Source organism: Rhinatrema bivittatum, chromosome 2 (genome assembly GCF_901001135.1).
Source record: "Rhinatrema bivittatum chromosome 2, aRhiBiv1.1, whole genome shotgun sequence".
In the NCBI taxonomy this organism is placed as follows: Eukaryota; Metazoa; Chordata; class Amphibia; order Gymnophiona; family Rhinatrematidae; genus Rhinatrema; species Rhinatrema bivittatum.
The window spans coordinates 496,002,322-496,027,533 of NC_042616.1; the positions used below are offsets into that span (position 1 = coordinate 496,002,322).

General features: G+C 40.2%; 1 protein-coding gene across 3 annotated transcripts in view; it reads right to left on the minus strand.

Annotated features, from left to right (window-relative positions):
• The window catches only part of SLC35B3 (solute carrier family 35 member B3), a 166,286-nt gene that overhangs the window by 122,386 nt on the left and 18,688 nt on the right, over window positions 1–25,212 (minus strand). For all 3 annotated transcript variants that reach the window (XM_029590635.1, XM_029590634.1, XM_029590633.1), the window contains 2 exons: window positions 15,880–16,138; window positions 7,437–7,558 (listed from right to left, as the gene is read on the minus strand). In XM_029590635.1, the coding sequence (XP_029446495.1) occupies window positions 7,437–7,558; window positions 15,880–16,080 (323 nt within the window). In that variant the 5' untranslated portion in view covers window positions 16,081–16,138. The remainder of the gene's footprint in view (window positions 1–7,436; window positions 7,559–15,879; window positions 16,139–25,212) is intronic.

Consider the following 25,212-nt stretch of genomic DNA (forward strand, 5'->3'; position numbering starts at 1 on the left):
CAAAAGTCCTTTTATACTCACTCTTGCTAAACTACTTGCAATTTTGGGAAATATTAGTTGGTTTATGCCAATGACATACAGATATTTCCTACTGATCCTATTGTCTTATGTTATGACTAATTGTTTGCTACCATAATGATTTGGATGCCTAAGAATAAACTGGCTCATAAGTTAAGAGACAGAATCCCTCTGGATTGGCTGATCGCCAGCTCATTCTGCCTGATTAGTTTTAAATCACCGCAGATGTCATCACTATCCCAATTCTTGCTAAACTTTGATAACTGGGTGCTACTCTTGATTCCAATTTGGCTATGAAGGCTCAGATATGAGTGGTAGCCAGGACTGTCTTTTACAAATTGACCTTAGGCAAGTCATGTCACCCTCCTCTGCCATAGGTGCAAACATGGAGGAAGGGGCTAATTTTTAAAGAATTTATATGCTTAAAAATGGGTTTTAAGTTCATAAATGGCTATAATATATGCCCACTGACTTGTCAATAGGTTTTACCCAAGTTAAGTGCACTTTAAAAGGAAAATTTCAAAAGCCGTACGCGCGCAGAAGTCTGGCCTGTGTGTACCGCACGGATTTTAAAAAGCATGCAAGTATGCATGTTACCTCCTGGCAAAAAAGGGGTGGGGCACGGGCGTTCCTAGATTTCTCAATGAACTCAGAATAGTTACGCGTACAAGCACACCGGGGTCCTCTACTGCGGAACTTTACTTCTGCTACGGATGGTGTGTAAGTCCCGAAACAAAAGAAACTAAGGTTAGTGGGGGTTTTAAGCATTGGGGTTAACAGGGTAAAATGAAGGCTAGTTATCTAGGGAGGTTAGGAAGTCCTATCCTTTACCTGGGCAAACTGGTAATTGCGTCGGCATGTCTACTAAAATCCCCCCCCCCCATTTACACGGTAGAGGCGGCATTTGCGCGGACAGATGCACCTCTATATAAACCTGTGCGCACATGTACGCTCATACAGCCTATTTTATATCATGCACACATATCCGAGCTTATGTTATAAAAAGGCTGTGCCCATTGGTGCGAGTCGGCCTACACATGTACATGTGCACCCACACAGCTATTTCAAAGTTATCTTCCAAGCGTGTAAATTGGCTTTTGAAAATTGCTACAGTATATGCTACTTTTACACATGTAAATCCTTTTGAAAATGACCACCTCAGATCGGAAGCCTTCTGTGGACACGGAAATACTTACATTACCTGAATGTTAACGCGCCTTGAGCTACCAATGAAAATGCATGAACTAAATAAATATACATAAAAAATTAAAACTGATTCAGCAATGAAAACCTCTTTTTCTGTCTATGATCTTAGAATAGTTTGCACGCCCTAATCCTTTCCCATATAGTTTAATGCAATTCTGTCCATCGGTGTTTTTTTATCATCACTTCTTCAGGCATTACAAGTGATTCAGAATGCCTCTGCCCGGTTGCTGATGGGAACTTAGGGTTTTGAGTTAATTGAGTCTGCAGCTCTTACACTTGCTACCTGTTTCATAGCAGGTCCATTTTAAGATAGTCTTCCTCACCTTTATAGCTTTTCTCTGAGAGGCTCATGTACATGTGAAATCTGCACTTTCTATCTATACTTCAACTTATTACTTGAGATCTATAAGAATGTTTAATCTTACTGTCCTCTCTTTTAAGATTTTATGATTGAGACTAAAGCTAAAACTGTTATGGTTGCTACTCCAGTGCTCTGGAATTCACTTCCTCCACACTTGTATTCTCAAGGTGCAATCTAACATTTTGGAAAACGGCAAAAGCTTATTTTTATGACAGGTTTTTCCTAGTAATGTTGGTCAAGGACTGGCTATACTGGTATTTTTTTCTCTGTTTAAGGTTTTATTTTTTTTAATTTTGTTTTCTTAGTTGTATATTATTGTTGATGACTATTGTGGGGTTTTTTTTATACTTCACCACATAAGTAGCAGAAATAACACAATTATAGCCTTACAAAATGCATATCAGTTTGTGCATTTGATTAGTCATTAGATTTTATTAACTAGAAGGAATGGCTCTAAATAAGTGTAAGTGATGGAATGTCATTTCTGTTTTAACTGGTTTATTTAAGTATTATTAATTCTTTTACATGAATGATCCTGTATATTTATGATTTCCCTGTTCTCGGTTTCTCTGTATACTGCTATAACTGGAGAATGCTGCATTAAAACTGTGGAAAGCTGAGATATGTTTGGGAAGAGAACTGCTCTTACATGATATGCAATGCTGTTATCCATTTGTGCAAAAAGGTTTGATGGGTTTCTTTTCTCTTTTCACATAAATGTGACCCCTTCCTAAATACCTATAGATCATTTCTTTTAATTTCCTTCTACTGATAAGAGTTTTTTCCACAAAGAATGAAATACATTTCCTTCTTTCTAGGAGTTCTTTTAGTATGTGTCTTTCTGCAATTCTCATCCCATCTGCATGTCTATAGTCCTGTTACTGAAGCTAGTGTAGTAAGGAAATATGATAGGGGGTCTAACAAAATCATGAAAGGACTTGAATGGGTAAACGTGAAACAGCTATTTACTCTTTCGGATAATACAAGGACTAGGGGGCACTCCATGAAGATAGCAAGAAACACATTTAAAACAAACTGGAGAAAGTTCTTTTTCACTCAATGCACAATTAAGCTCTGGAATTCGTTGCCAGAGGATGTGGTTAAGGCAACTAGCATAGCTGGGTTTAAAAAAAGGTTTGGATAAGTTCCTGAAGATGTCCATAAACTGCTATTAATCAATAGGGAAGCCACTGCTCATTGCTGGCATTAATAGCATGGGATCTATTTAATGTTTGGGTACATGCGACTTGGATTGGCCATGTGGGCTTGATCCAGTTTGGCATATCTTATGTTCTTATGTAAAGTTGGCTCTGTGTCCTCAGTTGCTAAAAATTCACTAAGCATGGATATATAAATCAAGTTTACTGCAACTTTTCTGAGATACATAGAGCCTCTGAGATGCTCTATTATTTTAAAACACAGAATGTGATTATTTGTATTTGTTGAAATTCATAGAAAATTTTCTGGTAGAAAGTTATTTAGGGAGGACTTACTGGCTGGAGTACTCTCGCAAGAGAGAGAGGCTTTGGGGACCGAATCGCTGCATTTTCCTGAATCTGTGAGCATTAACAACTGCATCGGGTCGAAGCCACGCCCCGGGAAGTGACATCAGCGCCGGGTCGAACGCTGGTATAAATTCAGGATAAGTGCGGCGCGCAGCCAAAGCCGCGCGCCAAAGGGGCACGCCCCTGGGGAAAAAATTTTCTTTGCCAGAGATTCGTGACTGCTTCCTACTTTATGGGTAGGAAGAGGAAGCCCAAAGTTTGGTCATCATCCCCGGCGCCAACAGAGGTGAGAGGCCCGATGGATCAGCATGTAAGGCGGGTAAGTCAAATTGCCCGCAATATAATACCGGATTTCTCCTTTTCATCGGGCTCTTCAGATAGCCCGGGCCAACAACTACTATCCCAGTCTCCTTTGGAATCGAATGTACCTATTGAAGTCCAACCGGAGATGGCAGATATAAATAATGTAAATGTAGCACCCTCATTGGAGGGAGCTGAGAATTTGGGGAGAATGGTTGAGGTGGCAGACCAAATTTGTGTCAGCACATCAACTATAGACCCCCAGACAGTGACTCTAGTTGACGTTTGGAAAGCAATCAATGACCTGCAGAAAATAATGACTGGCTTTATGGAACAAACGAATAAAGGAAATGTGGAGATGAAAAATGAATTGCAGATATATGAGAATCGATTAAAACAAGTGGAAGAAATGGGAAAGACAAATTCTCTACAGATAACATCTTTACAGACTGTAAATGCTTCCTTCATTAAGGACAGTTTAGTACATCTTAGACAGGTGGAGAACCTGGAAAATGAGAATAGGCTCAAAAACCTGAGGTTTTTGAACTTTCCCATGACTAGGCTCCTCTCTGCTACTGAATTGTTGAAAAAATATTTAATTGAAAACTTGTCTATATCAAATGTTGATGAGCAATCTATATCAAAGATATATTATGTCTTGAGTTCAAGAATTAAAAGGCAGGAAGGTATGGACAGTGTTCAGCAAGTGTCCCCTAATTTAACCTCCTTCCTAGAATCATCAGTGGATGATATTCCGCAAAGAGCCACGTTATTAGTTACTTTCTGCAGAGAGAAAGACAAAATAAATATTCTTCAGAAATTTTTTAGGAATAGGGAACATTTATTTTGTGGTTATAAGGTCCAAGTGTTTCCAGATGTTTCTAGATCCACTCAATACAGGAGGAAGCAATTCCTTGTATTATTTTATTTATTTATTTATTAACTTTTAATCAGTATTAAAGCCTAGAGTTATGTCCTTAGGGGCTACATATTTTTTGTGCTTCCCCTGTAAATGCCTTATTGTGTATCAGAAGAATAGATTTATTTTTCAGGAACCGACTCATCTGGAAACATTCTTGGCAGATAAGGAAGCAGGCTGAGAGCAATGTAGTTGTATAAAAATATAGATCCAGCTAATGTAATAATTAATTACAATTTATTTATGTTAGTTCACTAACTTTCTTTTTTGGTAGTATCCTCCCAATTTGAGGACTATAATATTGACATATAGAAACTGAATGTTGGTGTAAAATCAGTTCTTGATATAACTGTGGTATATGCAATTGTATTTCTTGATTTTTTGCATTTTTTATAATTTGTAAAAACTCTAATAAACTTTAAATAAAAAAAAAAAAAAAAGAAAGTTATTTAATGCCTGATTCTTGGGTGAATCAAAACTACAGACAGAGATAGGTTGTTAGTATTAGTATACAGATCTGCAGCAGACAAAAGAAGCTGTCTTTTATATGGCAGCCTACATCTATTGTAATAAACCTATCCGCCTCATAATCCTACCACTTGCATTTCTCACAGTTCTTTCCCGCCCTGTATACATCGCTATCCGAATTTCCTGGATAGCTGAGGACTGAAAGAAAACTCTGAAGCTTGAAATTGGGCCCTTCCATATTCCTTCTCTACCTATAATGAAAAAAAGCCACATCAAACGGAGTCATAAAACCCAATTACCTTAGTGAGATCTTCATATATTTGTATGACTTAAAATATGTCACTTAGAGGTAGTTAATGGTGCCAACACTTTGCATCAAAACTACTTAAATGTAATAAAGCCCAAATTATTGTCATCACTGGTCTCCTACACAATTTTTAGAGAAAACTTGTGTTGCATTTTTACATTTTTTTCAGAATATGAAAGCCATTGACACTTATCTTAGAAGAATATTTTAAATATCCTTATTTCACCAAGCCCAAGCCCGACAGCTCATGTTTCGGTATCTTCCTTCGGCAAGGGCAATTTTGTTACGGCGAAGGCTCAGGAAAGTTTAAGGGGTCAAAGAACAGCTAGTCTTTCATCTAATACAACGTTCATGATGGCCAGCAGTTTGCTGAAGTGTCCATCTCTCTCTACCTTGACTCGATCATCCTCCCTTAGGCTTTCTTCCATGTCCCTCTCTCTATCAAGACACCTACCATACTCCCTTAAAGGTGAATTTGAAAAGCCAGACGTGCACCAAAACAGGGAGAAAAGCGAATACGTTGAGCTGGTGCCTGCTGAACAGGTTTTAAAAGCTGCCCAAGTACGCACATATCTCCCGCTACGCGCACAAATAAAAAGTTTCAAAAAAGGGGGCAGGGTGGGGGCTTAGGCATGAGCGTTCTTAGATTTCACAGTGAAACCAGCGTGTAAGTACTTATGCACACAAGCGTGCGCAGTGTCTCTTGCCGCATAAATTTACTTCTGCTAGGCTAGTCAGTGGGGTTTTAAAGGTCAGGGGTAACAAGGGAAAAGGGAGATATTAAACTAGGGGGGTTTGGAAGTCCTATCCCTTACCTGACTGAACTGGGAATGGCACTGGCGTACGTGTGTACTAAAATCCACCCACTTACACGGTAGTAGCGGCATTTGTGTGCATATGCACATGCCCACTCAAAATTGCACGCAGTCACCCTATTTTATACCATGCGCACATATACCAAGTATGTTTAAAAAAAACAAAAAAAAACCCATGTCCATGGCCGCGAGCCAGCAAACACAAGCACATGTGCACCCGCGTGCCTGTTTAAAAGTTACCGTCCCTGGCTTTAAATGCACCTTTTGGACATTCCCCAACCCTATTAATCATGGACATCTACTTCAGTCTTCCTACAACAAAAGGGAGGATTTTAAGACCTATGCGCGCGCACAAATGTACGCCCAATTTTATAACATGCACCCCCTTGTGCGCATCGAGCCCTCGGGGAGACCAGCTGGCTTTCCCTGTTCCCTCTGAGGCCCCTCCGAAATCAGATTTACAAAATCTCCTGGTATACCAGGGCTCATTTATGTTCTAGAATGGTAATCTGATCATATATAATATGAGTACGCACATTTTTTCTAATACCTATGAACTATCACTGCTATGAAAAGTCTCCAATATAAAGCCTTTATTCTATCTTATTCCTCTTAATAAGGAAATGGTAACAGCTCTATAATGAGACCTTTTTTTCTGTTTGTAGCTTCCCTCAATTACCAAAATCGTTAAATATATCTTTGAAATGCTAAGCTATCTTATTAAATTCCTTTCTGTGCATATTTTTCACAATTGCTGTCAAATGGCCAGATATACGAAAGGGTTTCTCTATGTTGTGCCTATGGGAAAAATGTTTAATACAAAAAGAGTTTCCTGTTGGGTCAATATATGATTATTAGGATGAAGAGGCAAGTAAAGCTCTAGGAACAGAAGAACACAGAGGAAATTTCACAAACCAGTTCAATTATATTAAATAAATGTCTTATTTTTCTGCTGCCTAAAATGCCAGGTTACGTTGATCTAAGCAAACAAGTTCCACACCAACTGCAGCAGACTCATTTGGTGTTAAATAGGACATGAAGACTTTTGTTCTGTCTCTATGAAAACAGGCACAGATAAATCAGGCCCTAAGAGACAGATGTACTAATCAGTTTTCCATACAGAGCAAATAGGAAAAAAAGTTTAGTACATCCGGCGTTAAATGTGTAAATGTAGTCGTGGCAGCAACTTATGTTTTGGAAAACACCATTCAGAAGAAAACTGGGAACAATATAACACTTCTGTAGGCATATATGGAGGAAATCCTGTTATAGTTAGCTAATTGGGTCTACACCAATGCACAATCATACTAATGCAGAATAAAAGGCGTGGGAACTGGAACTCAAAATGTTCATCTGTCACATACGGTACATAAGCTGACAAAACCAAAGAAAACAGAGGACTCTATTTTGTGATCAAGAAACCTCAAGCACAAAAAATATTTTATACAATATCGTGGGAAGAATAAAGGTAATTAAAAAAAAAAAATCACAATTTCTACTCTACAGCAGCTTTACATTGAGAAACTAAGATACATACCTTCTCCTTTTGTCTTGAGTGAGCTGAAGTTCTATTAGTCCAAATACAGAATAAAACCCAAATTGCACTAACGTGAGGTACCAGCCAAAGGGCTTGAAGCCCTCCAATGAAAATATAAGTTCCTATCAAAGAAAGATCAAATGTTAAATTACATCATTCATTATTAAAACTGCTTCCGCAAATGACCAAGTGATTCTAGGACATTTTACTCTTACCGCCGAGCATCAGCTTCTGAGCATAACCAAAATGGATTCACTATGAGCAATTTTACATCTTCAAATGTATTTTCATGCTTGGCATCATTAACAACCAATTCTCAACTAAAGAGTAAATTAATGAAATATGCTCATTTAAACAGAACTACATTTTTTTTTGAGTTAAAGAATTCCAGATCTATTAGTATTTTCTACTATGTTTGAATTCTAGAATTTAAAAAGTTGGAACCCTATTTTATATTTTTAAAGTATGTCAAAATGAAGTGTACATTAAAGAATTACAGACATCAGTGCAAAGTATTCGAGTACTGCAAAACAATTAAAAAAAAAGTTTCTCGTCTTCCACTATATTTGTTTCAACTTTCCACTCTTCCACTATATTTGTTTCAACTTTCACCTTATTCTTACCCTTATCGTGCTTTCAACTCTTCCACTATATTTGTTTCAATTTTCACCTTATCTTACCCTTATCGTGCTTTCAACTCTTCCACTATATTTGTTTCAACTTTCACCTTATCTTACCCTTATCGTGCTTTCTCGTCTCTTCTTTCCCTTTTCCCTCCCTCTGCTCTTAATGTAATTTCCACCTATTGTTTGTCAAACAGTATTATATAATGCCGTTCTGCTTTTCCAAGTAATCAATTTTTGTCAAATTTCGTGTAAATATCCTTTTGCCTCCTAATCCCCCAAGCAGTATCTCAACCAGATGTTTCTTCCCATTGTAAATTATAGCCATGTTTATTTAGTTGTTTTATAGTTCCTTAATCTCACAGTTACCATTCAATGTAAAGGCTTTGCCTAAAAGTTATTAAGTTACTTGTAAACCGATGCGATGTGCAAACGGATGTCGGTATATAAAAGATTTTAAATAAATAAATAAATAAAAATAAATCTCAAATTATTTTAATGCCAAATCAATTTACAAGGAGCATCAAAATTCTTAACGATAAAAAATAATCATCAGGAATACGGTACATTTAAGTGGTGGGAGTGGGTATGAAATTAAAAAAAAGAAAAGAAAAGAAAAAAAGCTACAAGTTAATGGTCTTCCAAAATTTTAAAAATCTTAGAAGAAAATGGTAGGATTCAAATTTTCTATTATAGCTAAAGAAAACAGATGACACTTCAAAATGTTCCAGTGTTTTGTGGAGCAAAAATGACTGACAGAACATCTTTTTTCTCAGAGTACATTCCCATTGCCATCATCATTTTAATACCAACTAATCTCGAAGTTTTACATCAAATATATTTGTTAATGGAGTTCTGAAGACCCGTTTAGCCCAGAGTGGACTCACATGCTTTCTGTTTAAGTCAGAAACCAAGTGATGCTAAGTAACACTGCCGTATGCATCAAAATGTTAATGTGCCTGTTTGTCTCCATCACTTCCTTTGGCCTCATTGTATGGGCTTTTTTTTTTTTTCTTATTCTAATGCATTTTGTTACATTTTTATGTTCTGGAATAAAAGATGCACATCTTTTACACTGTGTTCCTTATTTTATAAATTAAAAAAAAAAATTGTTTTCATAGAATCTAGTTTTGACTGGTCACGCTATATTGATGCTGTCCATATGAGGTCCAGATGAAGAGCAGCAAAGGAGCACCTTTATTTCCTATTAGATTCAGAATGGTGCTGTGGATAAGCAGAGCAAATTTACTAAATCATTAAACATCTAGTTATACTTCAGACTTTTTTGTTCTTTGGGTGGGGGGAGGGGATAAAAAAAAACCTGAAAAAGTATCAATGAGACAAGTACCAAGATGAAGTGCTGTTTGATGTTATCTGGCAGATAAAGACAAAGATACTGGCTTTGAATTCTCAACAACTGTAAAGTTATTTCTGTGCTTGGTTTCTCTTCCACAATTTTGAGACATTACTGCATCTCTCAGCCGTACAGTATTGTTCTCATTGTAGGTGTTTTGACATGGTTAGTCTGAATTGCTGAAAAAAATCTTTCACCCAGGGGGAGGGGGGAAGAAACATTTGCAAAATGTTGAAATTATAAAAAACAATAAGTAAAAATAAGAGAGGGGAAGGCATGGCTGGATTTCTGGCCTGATATCATGTAGATTTGTGATGTTAAAGTCTCATTCACAAATCAGTATGAGCACTGGATGGTCACTCACACTGACTGCGCAGTAAGACACCAGGGAGGGCGGACAGGGCTGCTGTCTTAACGCTGGCCAGAACCAGAACATGCTCCTTGCAGGCCCTTTTTCTATCCCCTGGCAAACACACAAACACACACAAAGATACATGTAACAAAACAGTAGCACCACATAATCGTATACCTAGCTCTAGGACTGATGTAATAAGGAGCACTGAAAGTAGTGCAGGTTTTTACTCGTTTGGCAAGGCATGTCTAGCTAAATCAAAAGTAAGTTGCATTTTAACTCAGTAAGTCAAATACCAAGGTTAACAGGATTTTTAACTAAAAAACAAAAAAACCCAAAAATGCCAAAATAGGAGTAAAAACCAGTACTAAAATAAGCACAGATGCATGCAAATCCCATGTAGAAGAAGGTATTAGCTATTCCCCAGCAATGCAGGTAGGTGCACTAAAGGGCAGACAACTTAAGGAAAAGCTGGAAATTTAACTCTTGCGTCAGAGCACAAGTGAAATTCAATTAACATTTCTGGTAGCTGTTTTGTTCTATTGCTGTGTCTATGTGCTACAGTAATATAGTAACATAGCAATGATAGCAGAAAAGGACCAGATGGCCCATCCAGTCTGCCCAGCAAGTTTCTTATGGTAGTATCCGCCACTCCATGCAGGATAACCCCCCAAGTTTCTCTCAAGGGTAGTAACAGCCACTCTGTGCAGAAGGGTCTAACTACTTCTACCATATTGGGCAATCAGCGTAAGCTCTTGGAGAGGCACCCACAACTGAACAGTATGCTGGTGTTGGGCTTCCTGATTTTGGTGTAGGTTCTCTGAGGAAGGCTGTAGCTGCCTTCCCCATAGAACATATGCTTTGATTTTACTTGCCATGTATTGCCAAAATAACATCACATGCAAGATCATTGTTGTCAGGGGCGGTTCTATAATAAGGCAGGGTGAAGCGGCTGCTTCAGGTGGCAGAATTTTGAGGCAGCAAAAAATACCCCTCTCAGAACGCTGCTGTCGCGTCCACCACACACCGGGGGGGAGGGGGCAGCACACAGCAGGAAGATTGGTGGGGCCGTGGTGCCACCATGGTCCAAAGAAAAAGTCACCTACAGATGCTCCTCCTCCCTCCTGCCTACGCGGCCCTGGAAGAAAAACATTGCCAGAGAAGCACGGCCAGAAGGAGGAGGAGCATCTGCTGCGTACAGAAGAGGAGCTGCGACCTGTGTTTGTGGCATAGTGGCCACAGATCCCATCTCACGGAGGCCGAGAAGGGTGGTAGCAGGGCCACCGTGTATCCTACCTTGCGGTGGCCCGAGAAGGAGGCGGCCTGATAGTGGCGGCCCAAGAAGCAGCAGCCAGTAGTAGGGCCGCTGCAGATCCCACCTTGTGGCAGCCTGAGAAGATCAGGGCCACCGCAGAGCCCATCCCGCGGTAATCCGTGAAGAGAACCAGAGGTGAGAGAGAGGCTGAGGCCCTGGAGAGAGAGAGAGAGAGAGAGAGGGAGAGAATATATATGAGAGTGAGTTGAGAGAGTGTGTGTGGGAGTGAGGGCCTGTATGTTCAGTGAGACATGTAAGAGTCAGAGCCTGTGTGTGAGAGACAGCATGTGAGTATGACAGCCTGTGTATGTGTGTGTGCGTGTGAGAGAGAGAGAGAAAGAGAGAGAGACAGCATGTGAGAATGAGAACCTGAGTGTGTGTTTGAGGGAAAAAGGGAAGAAGGCAGGTGAAGAGAAAAGAAATAGAAAAAGAAACCCTGTAAAAGTAATTGGCAAAAGACCAAGAAAGAGAAGGTGGGGAAAAAAAAGCCTATGATCAACCGATTAGAAAATTAAGATCAGACAGCAAAGGTAAAAAAAAATAATAATAATTTTTGAATTTTTAGCAATTGGCATATGTTATCTTTGGGAATGTGCAAGAGTAGCACTTTCTCTATGCCGATCTTGCAATGTATGAGATCTGCATGGAGGAACTGGAAGCCCCACAAATTTTTAATACTGCAAGGCCTGCACAGAGGAGGCAGCAGAAGGGGCTTCAGTGCAGTAGGGGCGATCGGCACTTCCCCAATAGCCATGCGGCAGCAGTGACAGTGGCAGCAGAGGAATGAGAGAGGCTCCGTGGTCGCTGGCAAAAGAGAGAGTGTGTGTGTGTGAATGGGTGTGTGTGTGAATGGGTACCTTCCTGGGGTCTGTCTGTGTGAATGAATGGGAGCCTTCCTGGGTGTGTGTGAACAAATGGATGCCTTCCTGGGTATATGTGAACGAATGGGAGCCTGCCTGGGGGTACGTGAGTGTGTGCACGTGAGTGAGTGAATGTGTGCATGCGTGGGGGGGGGGGCAGTGTGAGAATGAATGGGAGCTTGCCTAGGGGTGTGTGTGTGGGTGTGTACGTATATGAGGAAGCCAGAAAGTATGAAAGCATGTGTGTATATGACAGAATCCAGCGGAGTAAGAGCTTGTATGTGTGGGGAGGGGGGAGAACGACAAAGAGGGTCTTAGAGCCTGAGTGTGTGTCAGTGTCTGTGAGAGAGAGTTTGTGTGTAGAAGAGTATGTGTATATGTGACAGCGTATGTGTGAGAGAGAAAGGATAAAGTTTCGGCACCCCCTCCCCACTCCTCAACAATTTTAGGGTGACTGGAAATCAAAAGGTATCAGGATATGGGAGAGTGGGGAATTTTTTTTATTCTTATTAGATTTAATGATGAATGTTATTTGATGTGTCTTGTTTTGAAAAATTTTGTTTTAAGAGGAATGATGGTGTTTCTACTTTTTCATTGTTGCACTGTATACAGGTCTGGATTCATGCAGTTTCTAGTTCAGTTTTTGTCTGCACATTTCTGTTTATATTTTATTTTATATTTAGTGTCGATCCATCTGTGTTCAACATGTGCGATCAAAAGGACATATTCTGATGTCATATTTGTAGTGTTGTCTTTTTAAAGGTAGGGTTGTTATTGCTTGAGTGCTAGCATTTAGTGCTGTTTTGGTATGGGATGTTTATTTATTCATTTAAAATATTTCTAGGCCACTTATAGCAAACATAGGGGTAGATTTTCAAATAGCGCGATTTGGCGTACTTTTGTTGGCGCATCAGGCGCCAACAAAAGTACGCTGGATTTTAGTAGATACGCGCGTAGCCGCGCGTATCCGCTAAAATCCGGGATCGGCACGCGCAAGGCTATCGATTCCGTATAGCCAGCGCGCGTCGAGCCACGCAGCCTACCTCCATTCCCTCCGAGGCCGCTCCGAAATCGGAACAGCCTTGGAGGGAACTTTCTTTTGCCCTCCCCTCACCTTCCCCTCCCTTCCCCTACCTAACCCATCCGCCCGGCCCTGTCTAAACCCCCCCCTTACCTTTGTCGGGGGATTTACGCCTCCCGGAGGGAGACGTAAATCCCCGCGCGCCAGCGGGCCACTAGCGCGCCGGGACGCGACCTGGGGCGGGTCCGGAGGGCGCGGCCACGCCCCTGGACCGCCCCGGGCCGTAACCACGCCCCCCGGCTCGCCCCCGAAAATGCTGCGCGGATCGGGCCCGCCCCCTCGACACGCCCCCGACACGCCCACCTCGGAAAACCCCGGGACTTACGCGAGTCCCGGGGTCTGCGCGCGCCGGTAGGCCTATTGAACATAGGCGCACCGGCGCGCAGGGCCCTGCTCGCCTAAATCCGCCCGGATTTAGGCGGATTTAGGCGAGCAGGGCTCTGAAAATCCGCCCCATATTGTATTAAGCAGATTACAATGTAAATATAAAAAATACATCACAACAGGTTTACTATATTATCATTTTTATTCAGTTTACTCATGGCTTTCTGATAGCTAAGCCCACATCAAATGTATTTTACAATAAGCCTAATGAATGCTTTTTGGCAGAGTTTTCTGGTTGGCGCCAGTGCAGTGCATGTAAAAATAATATACATGTTACTGTGATATTTTTACCCTGGAAGACTAAGTATCATTTTTCATGTACAATCTTATTATAAATGCACAGTTTTTAATTGTGTGTGGCGAGGGTTAGTGTGTAACCTTCGCCTAATGCGCCTGATATCCTTGCACCGACCCCTCCCACTATTCACCCATTTCCCACTTCTCCAGGGGGCAAATGCTGTGGAAATGTTGTATGCAGGGTGTAGTGTTCCTGGGAGTATGGCAGGGTGTGGCAGTCAGTGATGCCTTTGGGAATTCTGACCCTTCCTTTCCCCCTTCTGTAGCATTTCCAATCATCGAAAGGGCCAGACTCCAAGGGGACTCTCTGCCTCCCATGACCATTTCAATGAGTCGACCTGTGGGCGGGGGGGGCACCATCTCATCCCTCGCCTCAGGCAGCAGATTCTCTTGAGCCACCCCTGATTGCTGTGCATCCCATCTCTTGCGCACACTTTCATATCCAAGGCCATTTTGTCAAGGAATGGAAAGTAAAATCAAAGTGAAAGCTTCGCCACCTACAAGTAGCTGAACAAAGCATAAGCTCTGGAGGGGAGGACACCTACAGCTGACCAATTTGCACTTTAGTGCTGTGCAGCTACTGTTCAGGAAAACCTGCGACTGGTGCCCACCCCAGAGAGTTTATGCTGGAAATCAAACTTCTAGGTCTGAAGTGGAGTAAAATCACATTTCTAGTGGCCAGGGTTATCTACTGATATGCCTAGTGTGGTATTCTACCTCAGACCCAGGATGGAGTTAAATTTCTAGTGTAAGCTCTCTGGGGAATGCACCTACAGCTGAACAAAGAATTAGCTATCTGGGGTGGGCACCCACAACTGAACAGTACACCAAAGTCAGGATGCAGAGTGCCAAAGTGCATACTGTTCAGCTTAAAGTGCCCGTACCAGAGTGCCTATAACTTTGTTCAGCTATAGATGCCCACCCCAGAGAGCTTATGTTGGAAATTATGCAATGGAACAGAGGTACAATGGCCTTGCATGCAAGATTGTGCCCAAGTCAGGATGAACAGCGCCAATCTTGCATGCAAGGCCATTTTGGCAAGGCATGTCAAGTGAAATGAAAGAGTTCTCTTTGGAGGGTACCTACAGCCAAACAGTTCACACAATTTTGTGCCAAAAGATGCACATTGCAAAAATGTACATTGTTCAGCTGTAGGAATATACCCCAGACGCTTACTTTTGATATAGCTAGACATGCCTTGCCCAATTGGCCATGTATGAGAGACTGTGCCCAAGTCAGGATGCACGACACCAGTCTTGCATTTAAGGCCATTTGGTCATTCCTTCCAATTTCCATCACCTATTTTATTTAAAAATAACTTACAGATTTCAATAAATCCCCAAAAAGAGATATACAATCTAAAATCAAAATACAATACATAAAACAATCCACACCACAATGCAAACATTTATCTTCTGATCCACCTACCTCCCTAATCCCTGTTTTTAAAGCACTTTTCTGCATTAGTGTGGATTTTCAGGTTAATTCAAATTTTTAGCAATTTTCACTGAGCACTTTTTTTTTTTTTTTTTTTTTTTTTTTTTTTTTACACACTCTGGCTCCATTGGTATGCTATTAGCTTACTGCATCCCACAGTACTGCAGATTTCTACCATGTGCATTAAATAAAACCGTGGAACAATGAGAAAACAAATCCCATGAAAAACGCAAGAAAAGAGGTTTTCCCCCAAGGCCAAAAAACAGCAAAAGAGAGCTTACTCACACCATGAGGCTTACAGCTCTGCGGAAAAAGAGGGACTGGAGAGGGACCTCGTGTGGATGCATGGTACAAGGGCATGCTGGGAATGCTCAGTGTGCCTAATCAAAGTTCTAGAAACTTTGACATAAGTTTTTCGCATCAGGGCTCCATCTGATGTCGTCACCCATATGTGAGGACTACCATCCTGCTTGTCCTCAGAAAAAAACGTATTAACTGGGAGGTCTCTAGCAGCAGCTTTGTGATTTAACCACAGATTCTTAAGACTGCCATCTGAATGGCATGGGCACGTTCCTAGTCTCTCGTAATGGAACACAATTACTGAGTCAATCGGCCTGTTGCCACATGTTCCCCAAACCCTTCCAATAATAATTATACATTTGAGGCATTTAAACAGCAGATAAAGAAATGTGCCCATAAAAAATGAAAACAAATAGTTTTGGAAACAAAAAGTAATTTACCTGTAAATATCCATAGACAAGATAAAATATAAATACTCCAGCAACACAAATAAAAAACTGGGCAGGCTTATTGAAGTGGCTGAGGTTGATGCCGAGCACCCGGATGTCTTCAACTGATTTGATGTGGGGTGACATATCATCACATTTAGAAGGGATACTAATGGAAATATATTTCCTTGGGTTGTTGAATTTCAGATCCATGATTTCCAGCTTGTTACTTTCAATGGAATTATTTAAAACGTCTCCCTCTGGTTGTAAGCTGAAAGAAATTTCCATGATAAAGATTGTTAAAATAAGAAAAATAAAATAAATAAAAATATTGCATTCAACTTACTGGATTAACATGAGTACTGCATAGGTCTATAAATCCAGGGAAATTACTGCAATGTTAAATATTTTTTCCAATAAATATTTTAACAACACTAAATTATAACTCTATAATCAGAATACTTTTGAAGGAGATTTTAACTCATGCTTACAATACGAGACTGGTTAACAGAAATCTTTGAATTCACATGGATTCAAATCTGCCTTCTATCCCTGGCTTCCAGTGTGATGCTGATTAGATCCTCTACCCCATTTTCAATTTTCCCACATTTAAGGAGTGTAATCCTCTTTGAAGTAACAAAAAGTGGAATATAAAGAAAATAAATAAATATTACAGCAGTACCAATATTATTCTCTCTCCCCTTCCACCCTGATATTGAGAGAGGCCACTCTCACATCTGAGAGGCGTGTTAGGATTCTGTTTGGACAAAAGGTGCCATACAAATACTGATATTATTAACTAAGTCAACTTTGTCACAATTGTTTTGTCTAAAGGGCGGTGTTTATTACCATCCGGTTTCTAGGACGCTCACCTTTTAAAGGAGGTAGTATGGGATCACTTAAGCATAACCACCTAGAAAGGTTTCTCCTCCTTTAATCCACCTCTCCTGAGACTGCATTCATTTCATAATAAAAAAATTTGTCTTTTATTCACACTTCAATATAATTCACATTCCATGAATGCAGGAGAGTCATGGTTACAAACAAACAAAAAAAAATAAAATAAAAAAAAGAGGTGTGCACCAGTGGTCCTTTTTAAATTCAATACTCAAAAACGACTCTTAGGAGAAATTTTTGATTGGGGTCCTGGGCCCTGACCCAGGGGAAACTGCTCATGCCACTGCATCACACATGATGCAGAAAAGGCTTTTGTATTCCTTTCCCGATCATTTATAAATATATTGAAAAGCACCGGTCCAAATACAGATCCCTGAGGCACTCCACTGTTTACCCTTTTCCACTGAGAAAATTGACCATTTAATCCTACTCTCTGTTTCCTGTCTTTTAACCAGTTTGTAATCCACGAAAGGACATCGCCTCCTACCCCATGACTATTTAGAAGCCTCTCATGAGGGACTTTGTCAAACGCCTTCTGAAAATTCAAATACACTATATATACCGGTTCACCTTTATCCACATGCTTATTAACCCCTTCAAAAAAATGAAGCAGATTTCTTAGGCAAGACTTCCCTTGAGTAGATCCATGTTGACTGTGTTCCATTAAGCCATGTCTTTCTATATGCGCTACGATTTTGATCTTTAGAACACGTTCCACTATTTTACCCGGCACTGAAGTCAGGCTCACTGGTCTATAGTTTCCTGGATCGCCCTTGGAGCCCTTTTTAAATATTGGGGTTACATTGGCCACCCTTCAGTCTTCAGGTACAATGGATGATTTTAATGATAGGTTACAAATTTTAACTAATCGACTAATAACTTCATTTTTTAGTTCCTTCAGTACCCTAGGATGCATGCCATCCGGTCCAGATGATTTGCTACGCTTTAGTTTGTCAATCTGGCCTACTACATCTTCCAGGTTCACAGTGGGTTCAGTTTGTCTGACTCATCACCTTGAAAACCATCTCCGAAACTGGTATCTCCTAGCGGACAATGCCAGAGATTTAGGAATTATCATTGATGGCAAACTTAACTTCAAAAAACACATCTCCAACAAACTAAGAGAAGGGTATAACAAATGTCTAACCCTCAGACAATTAAAACCATTACTAACACGGTATGATTTTAGAACAGTATTACAATCATTAATATTTTCAAGTACAGACTATTGTAACTCTCTCATGCTCGGTGTCCCATCATCCACAATTTGCCCATTGCAAGTTTTACAAAACACAGAAGCCAGGATATTAACAGGAACCAAAAAATGCAATCATGTAACCCCAACATTAAAATCTTTGCACTGACTCCCAATTAAGTATCGTAACTCATACAAAACAATATATATCCTTCACAAAATCATTTATGGGGAACAAACAGACTGGCTAAATGCTGCCATTCACCTGCATATACCACAAAGAAATTTAAGATCTGCAAACATAGGCTTTCTAACCATCCCTTCGGTGCACACTGCACATTTAAGTCAAGTAAGAGAAAGAGCCATTTCACTGGCAGGTCCCAAGCTCTAGAATTCCTTAGCTACAGAATTAAGACTGCAACCAAATATAAAAATATTTTAAAAAGGCCTAAAAACCTGGCTATTTGGCAAAGCTTATCAAGCCCATGATTGATACAAGATCAAGCAACTCACTTCCTTTTATCTCCATTTTAAAAGAATGTTGTGTGATTTTAGTTTGATTTTATATTTTCTTAATACTATATTTTATCTGTTTAATTTTATACTGTCTGATTGAATTCTATTTTAGATTTTTATTATTGTTACCTTATTGTATTTCTATTAATTATGTAAAATGTTGTAATGGTACATCTGAACGACAGTATATAAAAATCTATAAATAAATAAATAAAATAAACAAGCAAGTGTGAGGTACCAGGGAGCAACAAGAGGCTATCTACAAATTCATTGCCATCGCCTCAAAGGTCTGCTTAAGGATAGCCTTAATTCTCCTATCCTGCACATCCTTCAATGCCATTTCCCCTTCTACGGTGATAGTCATCCTCTTGGTGACAACACACACCATCATATCCACTTTTGGAACGCGAAACTGCTCTCTCGCTGCCGGATCCAGGGGGTACAGCACTTCCAAGACTCTTCTCCCTTTAAAATTAGCTTCCGGGGCACCCCAATGAAATAGTCCCTTGAACAGCATCCATAATGGCAAAGAAAACATGATGCTTTTCCTCAGTGGTGCCTCCTAATGTGGAACCTTATACTCTTCCCTAAGTGCATCACTTTGCACTTGTCCACTTTAAAATTTAATTTGCTATTTGCTTGCCCCAAAGTCTCCCAGTTTTGCAATGTCCTCTTGCAATTTCTCAGAATAAGCTTGTGATTTAACAACTTTGAATAATTTTGTATCAGCAAATTTTACCACCTCACGTGTTGTTCCAGGTCATTTATAAATATATTAAAAAGCAGTGGCCTCAGAACAAACCCCTGGGGCACTCCACTATATACCTTTCTCTATTAGGAAAATTTACTATTTAGCCCTAACATTTTTATCTTTTAACCAGTTGGCAATCCACAACAGGACACTGCTCCCTATACTATGACTTTTTAATTTCCTAAAAAAATCTCTCATGAGGTACTTTGTCAAATGCTTTCTGAAAATCCAGATATAGTGTATCATCTGGCTCACCTTTATTCACATGTTTACGCCCTCAAAAAATATAGCAAATTTGTGAGACAAGATTTCCATTGGCTAAATCCATGTTGGCTTTGTCCCAATAAACTATGCTTATCTATATGTTCAGCAATTTTGTTCTTTATGATAGTTTCTACCATTTTGCCTGGCCTGTAGTTTCCTGGATCACCTCTTAATCCCTTTTTAAAAAACTGGTATTACATTGGATGGTTGCCAGTCTTCAGGTACATTAGACGATGTTACTGCTAGCTTATAAATTTCTAATAACAGGTCTGCAATTTCATTTCTCATTTCTTTCAGCACTCGGGGATGTATACCAACTGGTCTAGGTGATTTGCTACTCTTTAGTTTGTCAATTTGCCCTAGTATATCTTTCAGGTTCAGAGATTTGTTTCAGTTCCTCTGAATCATCAGCTTTGAATATCATTTCTGGTATGGGTATCTCTCTTACATTTTCCTCAGTGAATACTGAAGCAAAGAATTAATTTAGACTCTCTGCTATGGCTTTGTCATCCCTAAGTGCCCCTTTTACCCCTTGATCATCTAATGGTCCAACTGACTCCCTTGCAGGTTTTTTACCTTGACTGTACCTGAAAAAGTTTTTATTATGAGTTTTTGCTTCCACAGCAAGCATCTTTTCAAATTTTCTCTTTGCCTTCCTTATCAATGCTTTGCATCTGACTTGCCAGTCTTTATGCTGTTTCCTGTTTTCTTCATTCGGATCCCTTTTCCATTTCTTGAAAGATGTTTTTAGATATTATAGCCTCTCTCACCTCACCTTTTAACTATGCCAGTAGTAGTTTACGTCCTTCCACCTTTTCTAATGCATGAAATACATCTGATCTGGGCTTCCAAGATGGTATTTTTAAACAATGTCCATACTTGAGCTAAACTTAACCTTGGCAGCTGCTCCTTTCAGTTTTTTCCTAACCATTTTCCTCATATTATCGGTCACCTTTCTGAAAGTTAGATGCTGTCACAGTAGTTTTCTTTTGTTTATTCTTTTGTGTGCTCCCTCTAGTTATTAAGACAGATTTGTTAATATTCATGTTAGATATTTTATATATCATCATGCCATGTATAGATCACAATTGTTTACAAAAGTGACATTCATAACTATAAATCAACACATATCTCGCACCAAAACGTGGTGTTTTCAGCAAGTGTATGGTTGATTCGCAAGACACAGGCTGAGACCTAGGTTACGAGCTAAGAGTCATATAAGTCTTATGCTTTTACTGTTTCTTTTTAAGTTATGAATTTAGATATCTTTTAGTCATATTTTTATTTTTTTATTTTCATTGGATGGTTCTATGTAATTTTTATTCTAATTTAACATTTTTATTTATATTATTAGCATGTAAATCATGGAGACAGAAACTTGTTTTCTGTATAACAGTATAGAAAATTTGTACAAATAAATAAATACATCCTATGTTCCACTAAGGGCTAGGTTTAAAATAGTTTCCCCTCAGCTGCTCCATGAAGCAGTCATTTATCCTGATGTAACATTCACCCAGTCAATATTGAGGTAATTGAATCACCCATTATTATTGTGCTGCTGATTTTGTTAGATTCCCTAATTTATTTTAGCATTTCATTGCCTGGTTTGCTCATTGTGGCCAAGTGAAAGGTAATACACCCCCCACTACTATTTTATTCCCCTTCTCACTTGGAATTTCTATCCATAAAGATTCAACATTGCATTTTGTTTCCTGCAAAACTTTTTTTTTTTTTGTGATAATGTCTTTATTAAATTTTTCTGAACATAACATACAAGATACAGTCATGGAGGGCATGATGATATAATACATGAGCTGCTGAAGAGATTTTTGTGATATTTTTATAAAACTTTTATTCTATTTGACTCAATGCTCTCTTTAACATATAATGCCACCCCTCCACAAATTTGATCCATCCTATCATTTTGATATAATTTATATCCTGGTATCAGTGCTCCATTTGTTATCTAGCCTCCTTCCACCAGGTCTCTAACATGCCAATTATATATACTTTTTTTTTTTCAAATTGTATTCTTGTAGTATGCCATAATAAAGACGAACAGGTCAATCGTATTACATAACTAACACTATGCAGCATCCCGTTTTGGAGAAACACCCTCCCCCAATCCCTCCCTCCCCTAAACCACAAAAGTTGCATCCTATAATAATCAGGGCCGGTGCAAGGGGATTAGGTGACCTAGGCGAGCCTTCTCCCTTGCACCCCCACCCCCTCCCCCAGGTCTTGGCCCTGACTCCTACATCGTTCTCGATCTCGCCCGCTGTGTGGTTTTCTGGGTCATGAGCAGGTTGGGCACTGCTCGCGGCCCTCCAAATCTCCACTCCTCTTTGCCGCTGCTTGTGGCCCCATATAGTTCGCACCCAGTGGTGCACCAAGGGTCTCCGGTACCCGGGGGCTAATGCATTTGTGTGCCTCTCCAGCATCCCCCCCTTAATCCTTCTTGTACTAAGCTTAAGATCACAGAAAATCAGTGGCATCTCTAGACAGAATTTTTTTTTTTTTTTTTGGGGGGGGAGCCAAAATGGCATTTCTTCATCTCATCCACCTCTATAGCATGGATCTTCTCGGGCCACAGCGGCCCTGCTACCGGGCCTCTTCCTGGGCCGCTGCGACTTGGGATTCACGGCGGCCCGTAAGCGCTGCTCCTCGTCTGCACTCGGCTGATGCTCCTCCCCCTTCCTGCCCACGCGGCTCCGGCAATGTTTACTTCCAGGGTCGTGCCGGCAGGAAGGAGGAGGAGCACCAACGCGTTTAAATGCGATCTTTTTCTTCGAGCTGAGGTGATGTGAGCTTCACAACGGCCCTGCCGATCTGCCTGCTATATGCGTGTCGTTTCTCAGCCGCCAGTGGGATGAGGTCTACTGGCAGCTGCATGAGCCTCCCTGCGCCCAGGGGCATTGGCTCCCCTCAGGATACCACTGCTCGTGGCACCCCCTAATACTCGGCGCCCTAGGCCCAGGCCTAGTGCTTCCACCGGCCCTGATAATAACTGCTACTGGATTTATTAATTAAAATGCATCTCCAGCCATCATTAAGTTAGAAAGAGAAAGAAAAAAGGAAAAGAAAGGTACAAAGGAAAAGGGAGAAAGAAGAAAGGGAAGGGAAAAAAGAAGAATACAGAGCCAAAATAAGGATCCTTGTACATAGTATGGCCTCAAGCCTCATCTAGAGGGGAGATCTTTTTAACAGACCCTGGTAAAGACTCATAACAGATGTTCCAGATCTCCTTGAAAAAAAACACTGCTTCCTATAAGTAAAATGACGATAAAGAGAGCCATATTCCAGTTAATATAACTCAGTCATTAAAGCTTTCCACATTTCTTCCTTGGGGGGGGGAACTGGCTCTATCCAGTGAAGCAGAATACATTTTTTTGCAATTAGGCATGCTTTAGACAGAAACCAAACATTGTCCGAATTTACACTTTCCTCTCCCATATCATTGTAAAGGATACAAAAAGAGCAAGACCAAAGTATTTCAGAACCATAGAGAACCGAGAGTTGGCTATGCACATGTATTTATTTATTTTATTTACACGTTTTTATATACCGCACATTAAGGCATTTACATGTCCATCTAGGGCCTAGGCGGTTTATAATCATACAGGCATAATTTAAAAACAAATTTAGTAGGACAAATACAAAATAATAATAATACAAAACCTATCGTTCCTGCAGGGACTCTGTTAATGATCACCTGCCACAGGAAGAATGTTCTGTACAGTATGCTTCATTTGACTCCACCATCATGCTTTTGAGAAAGTGCGGAGAAGCGGCAGTTATGGCAAAGACTGACATGTTCCCAAAAAGGTTTGAATAGTCACACATGCCCATAAACAATGCCTAAGTGAAGCTTGTAAGCATCAGCACTTAAGACATAGGTCGGAGGGAACAATGCCCATTTTATAGGCCCTTGCTGGGGAATAGATAATTCTATGAAAAAGTTTTTGCTGCAATTTCTAAAGCCTACATTGTTCGTTATCTTTGGTACTGATAAATAATTTTTGAGCATAAGAATGTCAAAGTCTTCATTATAATCATGATGCCATTTTGTAAACAAATTTGTATAGACGGGATATGATTTAGCAGAGGTATAAAAAGTATGCAAGCACGATAGAGAGCCCAATTTAGCCGCAAAATATTTAAATAATCCAGAATAGAGTGAGTTGTCAATCGCACCTCCCACTCCTTTCATAAGAGTTAGGTAAGTTGCCCTCAAGTATCCATACATTTAAAAATGGTTAGGCTGAAAACCCAACTTGTCCTAGCACTGGGCAAAAGAATAAAGCGTCCCCGTGGAAAGGTCTATCAAATCTTTAAGTAGCCAATTGAACGAAACAGCGAGGCTATGATTTTTGCGAAGGATCAGCAAGGAGGGTTGTGAGGAACCTCTGAAGGGAAAATGTGGAGAAACCTGCATAGGTAATTTTAACAGTTTACTTGCCACCACCCAGATGCGCCAAAGAACTACTACCAATCCATATCGCAGTTGGTGACCTTGTAAATCATGTGGGGCTGCGTGGAGGACAAAATTGGGTTCCAAGGGGGCACAGATAGCAGCCACAAAGTTACCATCTGTATAGTCTGAGGTGCTGTGAAACCAGTCTCCCAAAAAACAAAAATTAGCTGCCCAGGTGTACAATTTGAAATTGGGTAGCCCAAATCCACCTTGAGATTTAGGGGAGTATAGTGTTGCGTGAGAAAGATGGGCTTTTTTCCCCCTCCATAAAAAGACATGTACAGCTTTTTGCAAGCAGTGTTGATCTTATTGCTTGGAAGAGTAAGGGAAGGAAAATAAATAAATATATTAATTTTGAGGCAATCACAATTTTTATTACCGCTATATGGCCTTGTAGTAATAAGGGAAGCAACTGCCAGCTGATTAATTTCTGCTTTAATTTCTCAATAGTGGGCGGGATATTAAGTGAATACCACTGCCGCAGGTTCTTATGTATAAGAATGCCTAAATATTTGATTGTAGTTTTTGCCCACTTTACAGGAAAACCAGGCCACGAGTTTTGGAGGGTACCCATAAGATCAAGTACCTCTGTCTTGTCCAAATTTAATTTGAACCCCGACAATCTTTGATATTCCTAAAAAATGTGTAAGGCCAATGGGAGGGCGCTACGGACAATAGAAAGAAGAAAGAGAATATCGTTGGCAAAGAGAAGAGTTTTGTATTGCAGGTTCCCCACAAGTATTCCCGTAACCTCCGGGGCATATCTCATCCTACTAACAAGGGGTTCCACTATCAAAATAAACAACAGAGGGGAGAGAGGACACCCTTATCATGTTCCTCTGCCCAGTCAAAATTCTTCTGAGAGTATACCATTTAACAAAACTCTTGCCAGGGGTTAGAATACAATAGAGTAATATAGTCAAATTTTCCCTGTGAACCCCATCTTCTGAAGTACTTTTCTGAGGAAGGGCCACGCAACCCTGTCAAAGGCCTTTTCCGCATCACGTCACTAACAATGGTTTGTTGAGGGATAAAATGTGACAAGTTTCTAGCGCCACTTTATGTCCTCCTCGCGGGGGTTGTCTATCAAGTATGGGATCTGTGACAAAGTTTAGGTCTCCTCTTAGTATAATCAGATAATCTCCAAGTTGTGAAATTTGCGACAATAAATTTGCAAAAAATGAGTGATCACAGGAGTCTGGGGCATATATTGAAGCTAAAATTACCAGGGATCCCATCAAATTCCCA